Below are 16,778 nucleotides of genomic sequence, written 5' to 3'. Positions count from 1 at the left end.
TACAGCAACCAGTAACCCAACAATCGATCGTGACTGCCCGATGGCTGCTTGAGGTTTATAGGACTCGGTTCGTGGCATGGCCTCAGACTGGTTTAGTCTCATTGAGCCTCGAGGACTCTTTTACAACCTGATTTAACAAAGAATGACGACAACAGTAGACAATCATCAAAAAGCATCTAAAATGAAAAGTAAACGGAAGAAATGAAATGAACAAAACGTCTTTCAAGACGAATCGTTTCAACCAAGAAGCGTCCGTCCAGACGAGCTGACTCAACGCTGTTGTGTTTATTCACCTGGATGACTGAGCGGACGTCAGGACTCAATGAAAGGCTAGTTAAATAAAGTTTATTAAAAAGCATTTTAAACATAAATACTTGGGTCTTCACTGAGAGTGGCTGCATTTTAAATGATCCTCAGTCTGATGGACGTGGCGCTGTGAGTGCTAACACAGATGTGGAGAGCTCATTTACAAACGTCGGGCTGCCGCGTTGGGCCGGTGCCTCAGAGTGAATCGACAGCACTTTTCTCACAAATATTGGTTCTGCTGCCCCGGCCCAGCTTGGCTCCCACCGAGCAGGAACAGGGCAGGAAAAAAGAAGAGGATGACAGTTTTCCCAGCCTCAGCCCGGGGAGTCAGGGATTTTCGCTGACTGGTGCTGCGAGAGCGGCCAGCTCTTCTGTCAGCACTTTCCTCTCCTTCATCTTCACGCGCATAGCCTCCATTAACTGTCCGGCAGAAGGGACCTGCAGGGGAGGGCAAAGATGGAGAGAAGAAAGAGGTTAGAAAACACACCAGAGCACTGAAACTAAAATAAAGCAGCAGAAACAACTGTTCTCAGGCCTCAACTCTGCCGCCCTGCTCACGCACGCACACCCCGTTAGGAGTGAAACCATCGCAGGTCTGCCATCATGAACACAAAAACTTCTACCCGCGGCTGCAGTCGGTGGTTTTTCTGCACAAGCAGCAGAACAACTTGAAGCAACAGCTGATATCAAAGTTCTGTTTGAGCTGCTGAGAGCTGAGTTTGGTTCTCATCGCCAGCAGGAAGTCAGACTCCTCCAGCTGCTCGTCGTCACAGATTCTCTTCATAACTTTTAGGGACAGAACTTCTCGGTGCAGCCAGGGGGTGGGGGGAGTCCAGTTCGGTGGCCTCGGGATTCCATCTGCTCTTTGCAGATGATGTGGTCCTGTTGGAGTCATCGTGATCTTCAGCTCTCACTGGAGCGGTTCACAGCCGAGTGTGAAGCAGCTGGGATGAGAACCAGCTCCTCCAGATCTGAGGCCGTGGTCCTCAGTCAGAAAGGGTGGATTGTTCTCTTCAGGTTGAGGGTGAGGTTCTGCCTCAAGTGGAGGAGTTCAAGTATCTCAGGGTTTTGTTCACGAGTGAGAGAAGAAAGGAGCACGAGATTGACAGATGGATTGGTGCAGCGTCTGCAGTAGAGTAGTCCCTCGTTTATCACGGGCGTTAGGGTCCAGACTCCCCCGCGATAAGTGAAAAACCATGAAGTAGGGACAGTAGTACAAGAGAAGTGCAGCTGGACAGCAAAGGGTTAACCCTTCACACTGCTCTGCAGAACGAAGCAGAAATGTATTTCTTATCACTGTAACAACAGAACATAAAAATTATAAAATAATTAAAACATAACTTAACACTTTTATATTTTGTGATTATGACGATGTTAGGAGTTGAAGACAAAAGTCGATCGGTTCATCTGGACAGCAAAGGGTTAACCCTGCACAAAGCTGCAGCAGCACACAGGACAAATGGACATTTATAGGATTTAAACTTTAACTAGAGAAATTGCATTTCCTGCAAAAATGCAGTGTGAATGTCTATTGTTGAAGAACTTGCTGAAAAACAGCTAAAATTAGCTAAAACATGCTAAAATGTAGCTGAAATGGAAGAACAAGCCTAAGTTAGCAGAAGAAGCAGAAAGAACGCATATTTGCTGAATTTGTTCTGCTCATTTCTGCTTATTTAAACCAATTAGTAAAGCAGCTAAAGAAAAGCTTAAATTAGCAAGAAACAGCTGAAAAGTAGCTGAAACTGTAGAAAGAAGACTAAATTACCAGAAGAAAGTGAAGAGCACAACTGAGCCCAGTTAGGCTGAAAGACGCAGAAATGTGCACATACAAATGGAAATTCTCTGGAAAAACAGAAATTTACAAAAATAAATACATTTAAAATAATATGTGCAGCATGGATTGTTTATTTAAACTATTACAGTATTTAAATTGTTTATTTACACAGAAGGAGGGAGATTGGGAGCGACAGGTGATGAGTGTGATTGCAGTGGAGAAGTGGGCGTGGCAGAGAGCAGAGACCATGACACGCACCTGTGGGCTGCACACAGGTGCAGCATGTGCTTAATCATTTAAAAATATATATTTAAAATAAAAATTCCATGCCGCCCGTGCAGCTCTCAATCAGTCGTGTGTCATGTCCAATCTTACTTTGAAAAACCGCAAAGTAGCGAGTGTCTATTGTATTGTGGACTTTGTGCTGGTCCGTTGTGGTGAAGAGGGAGCTGAGCTGTAAAGCAAAGCTCTCAGTTTACGGATGGGTCTACTTTCCTACCCTGACCTAACCGAACCGCTGCTCCTCCACATCCAGAGGAGCCAGATGAGGTGGTTCAGGCATCTGGTGAGGATGCTCCCTGGGCGCCTCCCTGGGGAGGTGCTTTGGGCATGTTTGACTGGGAGGAGACCCCGGGGAAGACCCTGGACACACTGGAGAGACTAAGTCTCTTGGTTGGTCTGGGAACATCTTGGAGTCCTCCCAGAAGAGCTGGAAGAAGCTGTGGAGAGAGATGTCTGGACCTTCCTGCTCAAGATGCTGCCCCCGAGACCTGAGTCCAGAACAAGAGGAAGATGATGGATGGATGGAAGGATGGATGGATGGATGAATGGATGGATGTTGGAGCTGCTCACCTGTTCCAACATGCAGAAGCAGCATGACCTCATCCTGGATCCAAACAAAGGGTTTTCTCATGCTGCAACAATTTGTGTCTTGTTCAAATCTGGCATCAGAGTTGCCAAATAAACAAAAATTACATTTTACCCCCTCCTTGTTTTGTGCACATGCACAATACACACCTCATCTTACCCCCCCCCCCTCCCCCCCCCCACCCCCAAGCCACCGCACCTCACTAAGCACATATGGTAGTTTAGTTAGGTCAAAATACAATAAATTTAAAGTGACTGTTCATTAGTTCTTCATTTTCTGTCTGGCAACCCAGCCTGGCATGGATGCTACAGCAGATTTGTGTAAACATATGTTGTTTATTTATGTTGATTCACAACAATAAACATTAAAAACATGAACATTTCCAGAGATCATTGTCGTGTAAGCAGGACCAACAGCTCCGGTTCTGAAAACAGTCCACCTGGGCCTTCTACAGACCTTCCGGTCTTGATTAAGGACCACAGTGGGGCTGGAAACAATCTGTTGCTGTGACGCCTCTGAGCCATGGAGAGCTGTAACAGTCCATACGTGTAAAGCTCCAGTGATGGCAGGCTTGTGTGCGACCTGCTGGTCACAGGACTTAGAACAGACGTCTGACATGCATCAGTGACGTTGAGGTTCTGTACGCCTCCTCTGGTTCCAGTACGCCCCATTCCTTTATGTAAAGTTAAACAGTCAGGACACGGCTGAGCTGTGAACAGCCAACACAACATAAACTGTGTTTGCAGCTACATGCACCGTATTTTTCAGTCTATAAGTCGCGTTTTTTTTGCATAATTTGCATGCCCTGCGACTTATACGTCGAAGCGACTTATTTATAGATTTTCCCATATTTACAAACAAATTTTTGGCCGAGATATGACCATTTTCATTCATTCTGACTGAAAATATTGAACACTACCATCTTCAGCCACTAGATGGCACTCGAGCCGTATGGCAAGCAAAAGTGGCTATTAATGACACAATCAGCTTGCCACAGCTGGCACCGTCGTCTGCCTGGAGCAACCGTCACATCAGCTTCATTTCACTGCACAGCCCCGGTGAAAAGCAGCTGATTTGACCATTAAAGTGAATTTATTAAGTACAAGTTCAACAGAGACGCACATTTGCTATAAAGTCGAGCAAATAAATAATTGTTTTTGTGTTAATCTTGTTAAATTCTTGTTAAAGTCCTTCCATGCACGCTCCCGCAGCCGCCATTTGGCAGCCAATCCATTTTTGGCACAACACCGGCCCACATTTCCAGGTTGTCAGCGGTGACATGTAACAAATGCGACGTATCCGGCGAAGCAACGCATTTATGGATTTTCCCACTTTATTAGACGTATTTGGACTGATGCGACTTAAAGGGCGGTGCGACGTGTACGGCAGAAAATACAGTACTGCTAAATTACTGTGAGTAAAGGCCACAGATATTTAGCTAAATATATTATGTATATACAGCAATAAGCTGTATTTGTCCACGCAAACATGCAAATGTTTGTGGGGGAGAACATTTACTTTGTAATAGTCTCAACAAATTGAGATTGTAACGGATGAGATCATAAATTGTGTATTCAAAGAAGCTTTGAATATTTTTTACAGACTTCTTTTGTCTGACTCGGTGCCCTGATCTGGTCACCATGAAACTTCTTCTGTGCTGAAAAGACAGAAAAAGAAAACAGGAGCAAGGACGAGCTGCACGTGCTCCACTTTGTTTGTCTGCGGACATGGATGTGGCTGGTACTGCTACCTACAGCAGGACGATTCTGTCAGAACATTGGTTGTTTTAAGTTGTTTTTTTTTTAACTATACTGAAAAAGATTAAGGTCAGGTATCTAAAACTACAATTGTGTCAGAAAGGAAATGAATCAGAGGAAGATCGTAGCAACAACAAAAATATTTAACATCCAAACAAGCAAGTTTTACCTTGAGACAGTCGGGGAAAAGAAAATCAATCCTTTAAACCCAATCAGTCCTTTAAGTGCTGAAAAATGTCAGCCATTGACTTGTTTTTATAGAACTGAGGACACATTTTCTCTGGAAGCCCAAGTCTGTCTTTTCAATGGAAGTGCCTCGAGGCATAATTGGCATCGCTGGGAACATTTATGGGATTGTTTGTTGTGTGAATCACTAAATGGCGTCAATACTGGGAAGAGAAGAGGATGACCACTGATGTCCACTAAATCATACATCATTCCAGGGGGTCAAAATGAGGAAAGTACCTGTTTGTGAGCTTGGTTGCTATGGAAACATGCAAAAGGTGTAAATAGAGTAGGTGCAAGTCTTCTTTTAGACCTCTAGATGGTTTTATTTTATCTTAAGGATTAATACAGGGAGTGGTGGCGCAGAGGTTAGAGAAGGTGGGCCTGTGATCGGAAAGCTGCCGGTTCAACTCCCAATGCAGACAACATCAAAATGTGTGTGGGAAAGGTGAAACACCCACACCTGCCTCCACCTTCATTTTCCCCACTCTGGGCCCCTGAGCAAGGCCCTTAACCTCCACCATCTGCTCCTAAACAGGTCTCTCTAGAAAATGAGTCGTCATGACTCAGTGAGACTACCTGTATAAATAAAGGCTAAATTAAAATAAAAAAAAGGTTTATTAATTCACCTGACAGATGAATATGTAACATGTTCATTCAATGCCATAAACATTTGGTCCAAATTACGAGCTGCCATTAAAATATTCAAAACATTTAAAAAATCTTTTCTATGAGCATCTGGGAATCTGAAACATCCCAAGCTTGGATATTTAAATAAAATCTGTTGGTCAAGTGTTTTAGTAAAACAAAACATTAGTGACATGCACTGGCGTCCGAAGCATTTGTAATGTGTGTGGGGGTGGGGGGACACTGGCAAGGGGGTCTGGGAGTCCTCTCCCAGAAAATTTTGAATAAAGTAGATGCCATTTCCTGCATTCTGGTGTATTTTAACAGGTTGTTAAACATCTAGTTTTACCTACAAGTAAATGATTCAATAACTACCGTATTTTAGAGTTAATGGCACATCAAGAAGTAGCCTGACCAACAGCTCTCCTTGTGTGATCAGAGCACGCTCCACTTCTCTCACACATTTTACCACCCCCGGTCGACAACTCCTGGCACTAACATAGCGCTACGCTAGCAGCGTGCAATACAGATGTGCTAGCTAAGATGATACAGAAGTGGCGCTATGCTTCTCTCATGCATCCACCCCCCCAACTCGGTCAACAACTGCCAGCACTAACGTGGTGCTAAACTAGTGTGCACCGCAGAGGTGTCTTCCACTTCTCCGGTCCCGTCCACAAACCTCCCCAAAGAAACGAGTGTCCTGCCAAGCCAAGTGACCTCGGAGAAACACTGCATGCTGGGTGGTCAGTTGCTGTAGGTAACCAGGAAAACCCGGAGTGGACTTTTAGTGGTTTGAATATTCTCCTATTAATCAGATGGAATGGATTCATTCACAAAGAAATATAAACAGTGCTGGGTGAACTAATATTTCATGGTAAATGTGAGGAGGTCCAAACAAATATTTTTTTAAATGCAGGGGGGAGACACGGCCTCTTCACATGTAACTGATGCGACACCTATGGAGCCTTGTGACCTGAAACCATAACTGATCAATTTCCGATACGACTGAAGAGAACTTTAGACGTTAACACTTAGGTTACTGCCACACACATCATGCACGCTGAAACTTCTTCATTAAAGTAGCAGGATCAGGAAACACAAGGTGTGCTGGGAAGTGTGTGTTAACATGCATGTGTGAAGTAGAGCAGCACTGGATGCATCAGAAACACAACGCTGGTCCTCCGAGAACAGCTACGCTGAAGTAACTGCTGAGACATCTCCCTCTGCTTCCATTCTCCAGGGAGGATTCACTCTCTGTCTCCTGCACACATACACTCGTTTCCCAATCAGCTAATTGCACTTAGAGCCACTGAGTATGCAAACAAACCCACAAAAATAGAGACGCAGCCATAACACAGGGCTCTGTGGGACAACAGGGTGGGAGACTGGATCATTAAAAGCCCCAAAAAGGGAATGGGGTAAACAACACTAACAGGTACACATGAACTACGTACACCTAGCATGAGACAAAAAGAGATGGTAAAACCATGAAAGGAACTTCATGTACTACTATATTTTTCAAAGTAATAAAAAATGGTCTGTCTGTACTTGCATTAAGTAATGACACTCATATCATTAAATACACAAAAAATGTCATCGTAAAACAAAAAATCCATTTTAAAGATTGCACAATCTGTGCAAAACTGACAAAGTACTTCATAAAACATGGAAGAATGTCAGAGATCAATGCAGAAACTCTAAATTTAACTTCTGTGTCTCTTTTTGACCAATCAGACGTCTGCGGTGTTTTCAGGCTTTTCAACAATTTTTAATAAAGTGGTTCTAAAAATGTGTTACCGTAGGTATTACTGGTTACCTGATTCTGGCTAAGTTGGAAAACTAAAAATACCCAAGTACAGTAAGTCCTGTGTGAAAGAACAGGACTTTAAGATTGAAAGCGGGGACTATGAGCTTCAAGTGTCCCTCTCCGGTCCCGTCCACGCTCAGAATATTGTTGAAAATGGACACTTTGTGTTGGCAGCTCATGTCCACACAGAAATAGAGGTTTTGGTAAGAAAGGTGTCGATTCTGACAGGAATGATAGCAGCTTGTCTTGTAAAGGCTTACTCACACTTTGTGCACTAGAAACCATCAAACATGAAATTATTTACCAGTTTAGCTTTGTCCTGATCCTTTGGCAGTTGAACATAATCAATGAAAAAACTAGTTTGGGAAGAATCTTTGGAAAGTTTTCTTTCTCTTTAATATAATTTTGAGTAAAAATATATTTTTGCCACCTAGTGGTGTGACATGGGTGTTTCAGTAAAAAATGGTCTGGAGAGAAAAAAGTCAGATTAAAACTCCTCTGGAGCGTTTTCTACAGAGGCTCAGTTTGTTCATGAGCGACTGCAGATGCAGTACAACATATTCAACGAGCTGAATACGTGTATGGATTGGACAGAACTCTGTTGTCTTGCACCAAAAAGACCATTTAGGTTAGGTTAGATATTTAATTATTGTGTTTTGATTTGCCACTGACTTCAACAGACTCGGGCAAAGAGCTCATCCAAATGCCCAGGATGGGGACAGGCCTGAGTATCGTCTGCTTTCATCTAACTGCCACATTAGCTGGGGACTGATACCCTGCAGGATGGTTGGAGGTAAGCTCTGAAACAGCTGCTCTTTGGGATCCCCTGGGCTGCTTAGAGCAGTGTTAAGAACTGGCACTAATGTTATGCTACAGTATATTTTGCTGGGCCCCTGTCCCCTTTGGCAGAACTATCACTAGAACCACCGATAAGCAACACAACCACGGTTTTGCAAGAAACCCTGTCCCCCTCGGCAACACTAAAATAGCTACTGTAGCAGTAAGGCCTGCTAACTTACATCTATTACTATTCAATGGGCCCTGCAGAGGAGACCTTTTCTCTTGGTAGGGGATTTCATGAGCATATTTCAGTGAACTGAAGTGCTAAGCCACTGACAGGTGAGTTTATATCATACATTTACGTCATTTATTCACATGTGTGTGTGCGTGTCTGCAAGCGAAAGGTGTTTTTATGAGCCAATTAAATGACACCACCATTCTGTAGCCTGGGGCACACCTGAAGGCGAGGAGCAACTCAAAGTTGTAACACTCCTGCGACCATTGTGTTACAGTGGCATTAAACACAAGAACTTCTTTTTCTCTTTTACAAGAAAAGATCTATCGTTCGTGCTATTGTTTGCTTTTTCACTTGGAGCATGTTGGCACCATTATTTTCAGGAGTCCAGTTTATAACGTGCTGAACTCGTGTGAAGCAGCAGGATATTTAAATGAGGAGGAAAGGGAAATACTGCAAAGGGTAAAAGTGACTTTAAAGCGTAAATCAGCTCGTCATCTGTAAAGAGTGCAGTTTTCATTCAAGCTTTATTTCTACAGGTTAGTCTCACTGAGTCACCAGGACTCATTCTCAAGAGAGACCAGTTTTAGACAAACCATAGATGAGGCACACACAGCAATGAACAGCCATAAGATGCACATGCAATAAAAAGTCAATAAAAGTACCGTATTTTCCAGCGTATTAGTCAGAATTTTTTGCATAGATTTGTCAGTCCTGCGACTTATATACTTTTTTTTTCCATAACGCTGACGCTTTAAATTTCTAAGAACTGCAACAGCGAGTCTTCCCGTGCGCGCTCGCTTCACTCAGCTGGTGCAGGCGGAAGAACGCTGGAGAGCTAGCGGCTCTGGCCACGATGGATGGATGGATGGATGGATGGATGGATGGCGCTGTGCCGCTCAGGCAAAATGAAGCAGTTTTGACCATTAAATAAACGCATAATAAATGCAACTTAAACACCAAAGCAACTTATAAATGTTTTTTCCTCTTGGTGATGCTTTTTTTGGACCGATACGACTGATGCGCTGGAAAACAGGGTAATCATATAAACCAAAACAAAATCAAGCTACATGACGAAACGAGGTAAAAACAGGAACAGGTCTGCATTGATTTCTACATTGAACTTAACTTGGTGACATTTAGGCATAAAGTCGTTTAATGTTAGTTAAGTATTGCTCTATACTTAAATGTAATGTTGGTCCTTTTCAGTTCATACAGGAATGTGCTTGAACTCTAGAAAACTTTTATAAAATTTGAATACTTCTGAAGTAACTGAATATGCTGTACAACACTGAAAGTATCAGAAACGGAGTTTTTTGAAGAGAGCCAAAGGATACCTGTGATAAATGTTGTCCCCTGCCGGTGTGCGGGGCCCGATCGAGCCCACTAGTCGAGGTAAAGCAGAAGTAGTTCTGGCAGTTTGATCACAGAGGGGGAAAACAGCTCTTTGATCTCAAGTCCTCTCACTTTTGTTTGAAAATCAAGTTGATTAAACTTGGGAATAACAACAATAGCAGCATGATAAGTAGATTAAAAAAAGCACAAAGGCACCTACTAAAAAGCTTTGCATTTGATTATCTCCAATAATGAATATGTCACATCAGAAAAAGGTGCTCAGGTAAAAAAATATATAAAATCACGAAAGCGCCGACAAGCTTGCTCTTCTTTGTAATTACCCACCCTGCAGCAGTACAGATCCCTCTCTTTCTCCCCTTTGGCCCCCAGGGACGGATATAAAAGGGAATTGGACACCTGGGGCCACAAATACTGTAATTAAAAAATGCTCATTTTCTTGATATGTTGTTTGGAAACATAATTTCAATGTGCAACATGCATTTGTTAGGGATTTGACCTAAATATACCCAAAATTCAACAGAGAAAAGCACCAGGTCTTTGTTTCAAGTTCTACTCATTAGGTGAGAAAATGAGACGGTTCAGCCACGATCGAGAAAAAATAGAAAGGTGTAAAGAAAAGAGACGAAACCTTCGGGTGGGACTTAGCAAAGTGAAGTGGCGCTCTGTAAAAAGGTTACGGCCAATTTAAAGAGTTACCTACAACAGGTAAAATAAACAACCTAGGTTTTATACAACAGTTTTATTTGACTGGGTAGACAAATTAAAAGGCAAAGGTTATGGTCTTGGTGTCACTCGGACTAGCCGCTAGTAGGCCTGTCACGATAACAAATGTTGCTGGGCGATTAATTGTCTCAGAAATTATTGTGATAAACGATAATATTGTTTGAAAATTGACAATAATTAGTAATTAGAGTTAAATTTAAGAAGAAATGTTGGTTAATTTTTGTGCGTAGTACATTTTATGACCACCGGATGGCAGTATAAGACCGTTTGAATCGAAGGATGGATAGTGAGGGAGCAAGCAGCGTGTCTCTTTTAAAAAAATGGGAGGGAGGCCCCTTGACGTGACATGGGCTGTGTCTCTTCGGTTCTCAAAAATTTCTCGGTGTGGTTTGAGCTCTTTAGCATTTTTCACACAAAGCTTTTAATTAAAAAAATCAGTAAAACCAAGTTTTCAGCTTCTCAGAGAAAAGAGAAAGGGAGGGGTCGGTGAAGAACCAGAGTTGAGCCTTTTGTCCTCCCGTGTCTTCAGTAGAAAGAGAGACACACGAAGAAACGATAAAGCTGATCAATAAAATGAGGTTGATCATTTATCATGTGATTGATTGATTTATTGTTTATCGTGACAAGCTTAGCTGCTAGCTCATTAATGCACCCAAAACTCAATTCTTTTTCTTCAAACTGAGTTTGCTGAGCACTTATCGAAGGTCAAAAAACAAAGGTCATATCTCACAGGGCGCAACAGAATTTCTTGCAACGTTTGCAGGGCTTCTCAGTTTTCTTGTTAAAGTTGCAAAGTGTTACCGCTTTAATGTTCATAAGAATTGTGCAATAATTCATTTTCAAAACAGTCACAGAGTTGTGTCTCAAAATACTGAGTCCAGTTCCAGTCACGAACTGGTCTTCAGTGGACAGCCCAGTGAGATTCTACTTCAACAGTTTTTTTCTAACAAAAAGATCTGAACTATGGTTTTGAGCTGAATTAACCAAAATACTTACACTGCACTCAGACATTTGTGCAAACTTAACCTGGGTGCCATGTTTCCAAGTCCTTATGAGCTGGTGACACATTTTATCAATCCAGTGGCTCGCCTGTAGGCCCCGCCCCCCACACTCATGCAAACACACAGAGATAAAAAGAGTGGCTGATTTAATTAGCTCACTTATTAAATGAAGCTTAATTAGTCACTTTCCTTCAGAGAGAAGTTTGATACTTTACGCCGTTTATTGTCATTACGGCGACATGATGAGCCGCGCAGCACAAAACGCCACGATAGAAAAGTTTCCCGGCACATTAGCACAGCGAGGAAACCAACGTTTAATCCCATGGAAGTACCAGAACAGAGAGAAGCTTTGCTGAGAAGTGACATAATTATAGTCTGCTATTTAACACTCATTAAAGAAATGAGCAACAGCACACCCTCGCTAAAGTTTGATAAGGGTTTGAAATTAAAGGAACTATTTCTCGTCCCCAGACCATCCATAAAGCCTTTGATGTTTTATAACAAGTCTGTCCCAATCCGTCCATCTTTTCCACGAGTCTCTTAATGTAAAATCCACCTGCTTGTTATAGCTGGCAGGCTGATAAGAAGTGATGCTTGTGAGTGTCCCCGGGGTGTGATTGGGAGGTAAATATTAGCAGGCCCTCAGCGTCACCCCACACCAGTAAAACAAACCACTGTCCTCTCATAAAGGAATCAACAGAGTCAATGACTTTTTAAATGTTATTATGCTGTCATGAGGTTTGAGATAGGTATGTGCATACAAAATGAGTGAAAAATCATCTGGAGAGAATGTGTGTGTATGTGTTTGTGTGCATACACACACAATCGCCCTGTTCATTATTGGCCAGCAGCAGAAGCCAGTCATTTCCCCGTCTTCATAAAGACCTGGCCCATTAAATTCTACCTCCAGTCAATAATTAGGACTCCACAAATAAACCAAAGGCAATTAAATCAATGCTTCCTCGGGCCAGTGCATGGATCCCATGGCCCACATGGACACTCCATCTTCACCGCTGGCCTTATTCATGGAGGTGGGCCGTGCAGCCACACAGTGCACCCCCTGGCCTGCTCATCATTATTAAGGAGCACTGTCCCTTGATCTTAGCTGTGGAGACCTGTTTATGGTGGCTCTCTCCTGACAAGCATGGGGTTCGATTTCATTAACTCATCAGTACAAGCGAGGCTGGAACAAATGAACACGATGTTTCCTTTCGTTTTGAGTGAACATGGTGAGGAAGACGACTGCAGAAAGCTCCGGCTCTTACTTTGCATTAAAGAAGCTGCAAAGGTCTTCATCCACAGTTACCTCGACATCTGCAGCATCCAGGTGGCCGGCGTCAGGAAGGTCTCTTCTTGTTATGTTCACGTGGCAGTGAATGACAGTGACGGTTAACAACACACGCACGCACGCACGCACGCACGCACGCACGCACACACACACACACACACACTGACTGATGGGCTCGCTGCTGACAGGGCCACGGAGATAATAAAGTGCTGTCCCCCTGGCAGCTCCATTAGACACTGACAGTGACAAGAAGGGACCGCTGCGACAAGCGCACGCACGCACGCGCACACACACCCTGATGTAGTGACAGCTCAGCTCGTTAAGAACACGGATCTCTCATCTTTCACTATTTCTGTTCTTTAAATCCAGCTGTGGATACGATCACATCACTGTTGGGAACGTGCATTATTAGTGCCACGTGCACGTGACGGGCTCTCTCCGGTTCATACGTGGTCTTCTTGGTGAGCTTTTCTTTTACGAGCCATCACAGAGAGCAGGTAAGCTCAGGTGGAGCAGTGTGAGAGTGTAAACATGGTGACGCCGTCTTCAACTTAAAAACATAACGTGTAGAGGTCAACGTGAGCAGGAGACACGAGAACTTTAAAACGTGTCTTGGACCTAACGTGACAGTTGACCCCCCCACAAAACAAGTATGAAATGAGACACAGACGGAGCTCGGTGACCACCTGATGTTACAACATGTTGTTGAAAGTGTAAAACAGGAAGAATGAAACTGGGTGAACACAAAGAAAAACAGAACAAGATGGACTTGAAAGGGGATAGAAAAAGTCTGATTCCGTGAAGGGGAAGACTGTGGTGGTCCCAGCGGCCCCCACAGGGACCTGGGGGCAAGTCTCAGCCTTGTCATACTCGACTCTTCTCCTCCACTCAGCACCCCCCCCCGCTCTGCCCACAGAAAACGTCGATAGCAGGCTGCCGTTGCTGAGGTCTCTGGTGAACACTAGCTCATTCTCCCGGCATCGACAGGCCCGCCAAATCAATATTTAGTTCCCCACTAACAAGCTGCCTCGGGGTCTGAGCCAGAGAGAGAGAGCTGCGTGGAACGCTGCAGGACTGCAGGGAAACTCAGAGCAGGGACTGAGAGCTGTCCAGCTAGAAGGGAAACGCATGGATCCAGTGGAGTGCTGCGTGTATGCAACGGTGTAGGAGGGGGGCGGCGGGTGTAAAGGTCAGGAGAAGATCTGGGGAACAAGAGAACAGTGTCTGGTGTGTGTCGTGGTGCGGAGGCGACGCACGAGTGCCTGCAGCTGCTGCTGACACACACACACACACTCGATCATACTGGTATCACAGCGAACAGACGTTGACAGAGCTCAAGCGAAGCTCCAGCGGAGAACTCACAGATGAGTGGCTGTGAGCGTACAAAGGCTTCCACAGTGAGGATGTACTCTCCAGTCTGCGTTTTATCTTTTGAATCACTGCTTTTCATTGTTTCTCAGCCTGCAGCAGGATCATTGGGGTCCAAACTCAAATTCATATTATATTTACTGGATTTGCATGAACCTGGTGCCCCAATTTCTTTTTGCACTCCAAACTTACAAAGCAGCTTATTTACTACAGCAGGCATGTATTTACAGAAACGTCTCTAAGACAAAGCTGCCGAACAACCGAGCATCATAAATATTTTAGCAATATGTAGGCATTTACTGTTTTTAAAAGCAAGTCCAGCTGTGTTACCCATGTCACATTACCGATTTAGAAAAATCAAACTTCCTGTTTTCCTCTTGAGCAGAAATACAGTCACTGTTCAACATAATTAAAGAATAACCACGTTTATTATTGAAAGTACCCAAATCATACAATCTGTAAGATAATTATTTTTGCATAATGAAAAAGTTCTTAGCAAGTAGTACTTGCTTGTTGTAATATTATTCATAGTTATTCTGAATCAGTTAACGTGCATTTTATTTTATAATGTCATTCATTCAACCGTTATTTATCAGCTTCATCCCACTGAGCCTCGGGGACTCATTTACGAGAGAGACCTGGTGACCTTGTCGTCTGCGTTTCACATGAACGCAGTAGTTCTTCTGTGGTGTCCAGAAAAGCTGGACACCTTAAAAAGGTATGGCACCCAGTGTTTGTATCTGCCAGCACAACATTAGAATAATAAAAAGTTTATACATCTCTGTGTGTGCGTGCGTGTATATATATATATATATATATATATATATATTCATTTATTTTTTCAAGCAAGGCCTTAACTGGCAAATATGGTACTCAAAAATCCAACTTTTTTAGGAACTGGAATGCATCATAGCATCTAATGTTTGATAACATCTAATAACATGCAATAATATGTATTAACATATAATAGCTTGTAATAACGTGTAATATCATGTAATAATGTGTAATAACATGTAACAACTAATAGCTTGTATGAAGTAATAACATAATAGCTTGTATTAACATGTATTAACAAATAACTTGTAAAACATGTAATAACAAGTAATAACATGTAATAGCGTGTAATAATGTGTAATAACATGTAACAACTAATAGCGTGTATTAACATGTAATAACATATAAAAGCTTGTATTAACATGTAATGACAATATGTTATAAGATGTAATATGTAATAGCGTGCAATAACATGTAATAACTAATAGCTTGTAATAACATGTAATAGCTTGTAATAACATGTAACAACATGTATTAGCCTGTCTTGTATGGAAGTTTTAACTGAGTGAAGAAAAATAAGCGTTATTCATAACAACAAATGACAAAAGGTATAAAAGGCTACAAAAATTATTGTTTTCATATCAAGATATGACTGCTATTCACTTTATGACTAAAACCAACAAAGTCCATGCTCAATAATCCAGGTATACAATCCAACAATTTTCAGTCAGGTCATCTGGACAGTTTCTTTATTTTTTCTGAAACGTTTCACCTTCCATCCAGAAGGCTTCATCAGTCAAGGAAACACAACAAAACTGATTTTTCCACAAACAGCTTACTCCAAAGTGGAACAAACCGGATGGAAGGTGAAACGTTTCAGAAAAAAAAAAAACTGTCCAGATGACCTGACTGAAAATTGTTGGTTTATGACTAAAAGTTTTTTTGTTTGACTATTTATGGTACAAAATTGCAATACTTGGTCATTTTAAATTCTCTCATTTCATTACTGTAATATATGTAGGGGTATTTATTGGTGCTCCGTGTGATTGATGAATTATTCCAATATTTATAGAGGAAAAGGTGATTTATGATCGGTGCCAAAGATGGTATCAACAAGTGCTTTACAAAAATCAGCATAAACAAATAAACAGACCAACATTCATTTCTAGTGAGATCCAGCTGAAAAACAGACTTGTCCTCTTTAATAAGAGTTAAAATATTTAGATGTTAAAATGAGTTGGAGAATATGAACCAGTATCACAGATTATTACAGATGTCTCATGGCAGTAACAATCTGTGAGAGTATGAAAATGATGAGTAACTGATGTCAGTATTACTGCATGTGTGTGAAACTGACCTGCTGCTGAAGAATGAGGTTTAGGTGGTCCAACCATTTCTGGTCTCTGGGACTGTCTCTGCAAGCTGCTGTCCCCTGGAAAAACAAACGCATTGCTAATATCACTAATAACTGCAGATACAAACTATACGTCTAACGGGAAACCATTTAACAGTTCATCGTTCCGGTTCACAGATTTAAAAGGAGAAACATCAACACAAACACGTTCTACAGGTGAAGCTTCCTTACGTTAGCATCTGTCATGAGCCAACGTAAACCAGTGAGACAAACAGAACCAGCAGAACCAGCTCATCAATAGGCGAAGTCATAACGGACTACAAAGATTTATCCTGCTGCCTTACAGGACATCACTGGTCCAACTTTTTCATTATGACCCAAACAAAAGATCAACGTTTGGACAAATTAATTCTCTCATGACTGATTAAAATGAGAACTTTGTATCTCCAATTATTCCCAAACACGAGGTCAGAGCCCTGCTGCGGGTCACACACAGACAGACACACAGACAGACACACAGACAGACACACAGACA

The 16,778-nt window shown here is 42.4% G+C and overlaps 1 protein-coding gene across 1 annotated transcript in view; it reads right to left on the bottom strand.

The window, feature by feature from the left end:
- Window positions 1-633: 633 nt before the first annotated feature.
- Window positions 634-16,778, bottom strand: part of LOC119423004 (endophilin-A1-like) — a 24,839-nt gene continuing 8,694 nt past the window's right edge. The window contains exons 10-11 of the mRNA XM_037690416.1: window positions 16,281-16,321; window positions 634-744 (exon numbers count right to left, since the gene is read on the bottom strand). Of these exons, the coding sequence (XP_037546344.1) occupies window positions 634-744; window positions 16,281-16,321 (152 nt within the window). The remainder of the gene's footprint in view (window positions 745-16,280; window positions 16,322-16,778) is intronic.

The sequence above is a fragment of the Nematolebias whitei genome, chromosome 16 (genome assembly GCF_014905685.2).
Source record: "Nematolebias whitei isolate Nwh7 chromosome 16, NemWhi1, whole genome shotgun sequence".
In the NCBI taxonomy this organism is placed as follows: domain Eukaryota; kingdom Metazoa; phylum Chordata; class Actinopteri; order Cyprinodontiformes; family Rivulidae; genus Nematolebias; species Nematolebias whitei.
The sequence above is the reverse complement of the archived record's forward strand: the minus strand, read 5'-3'. Positions and strand labels throughout refer to the sequence as shown.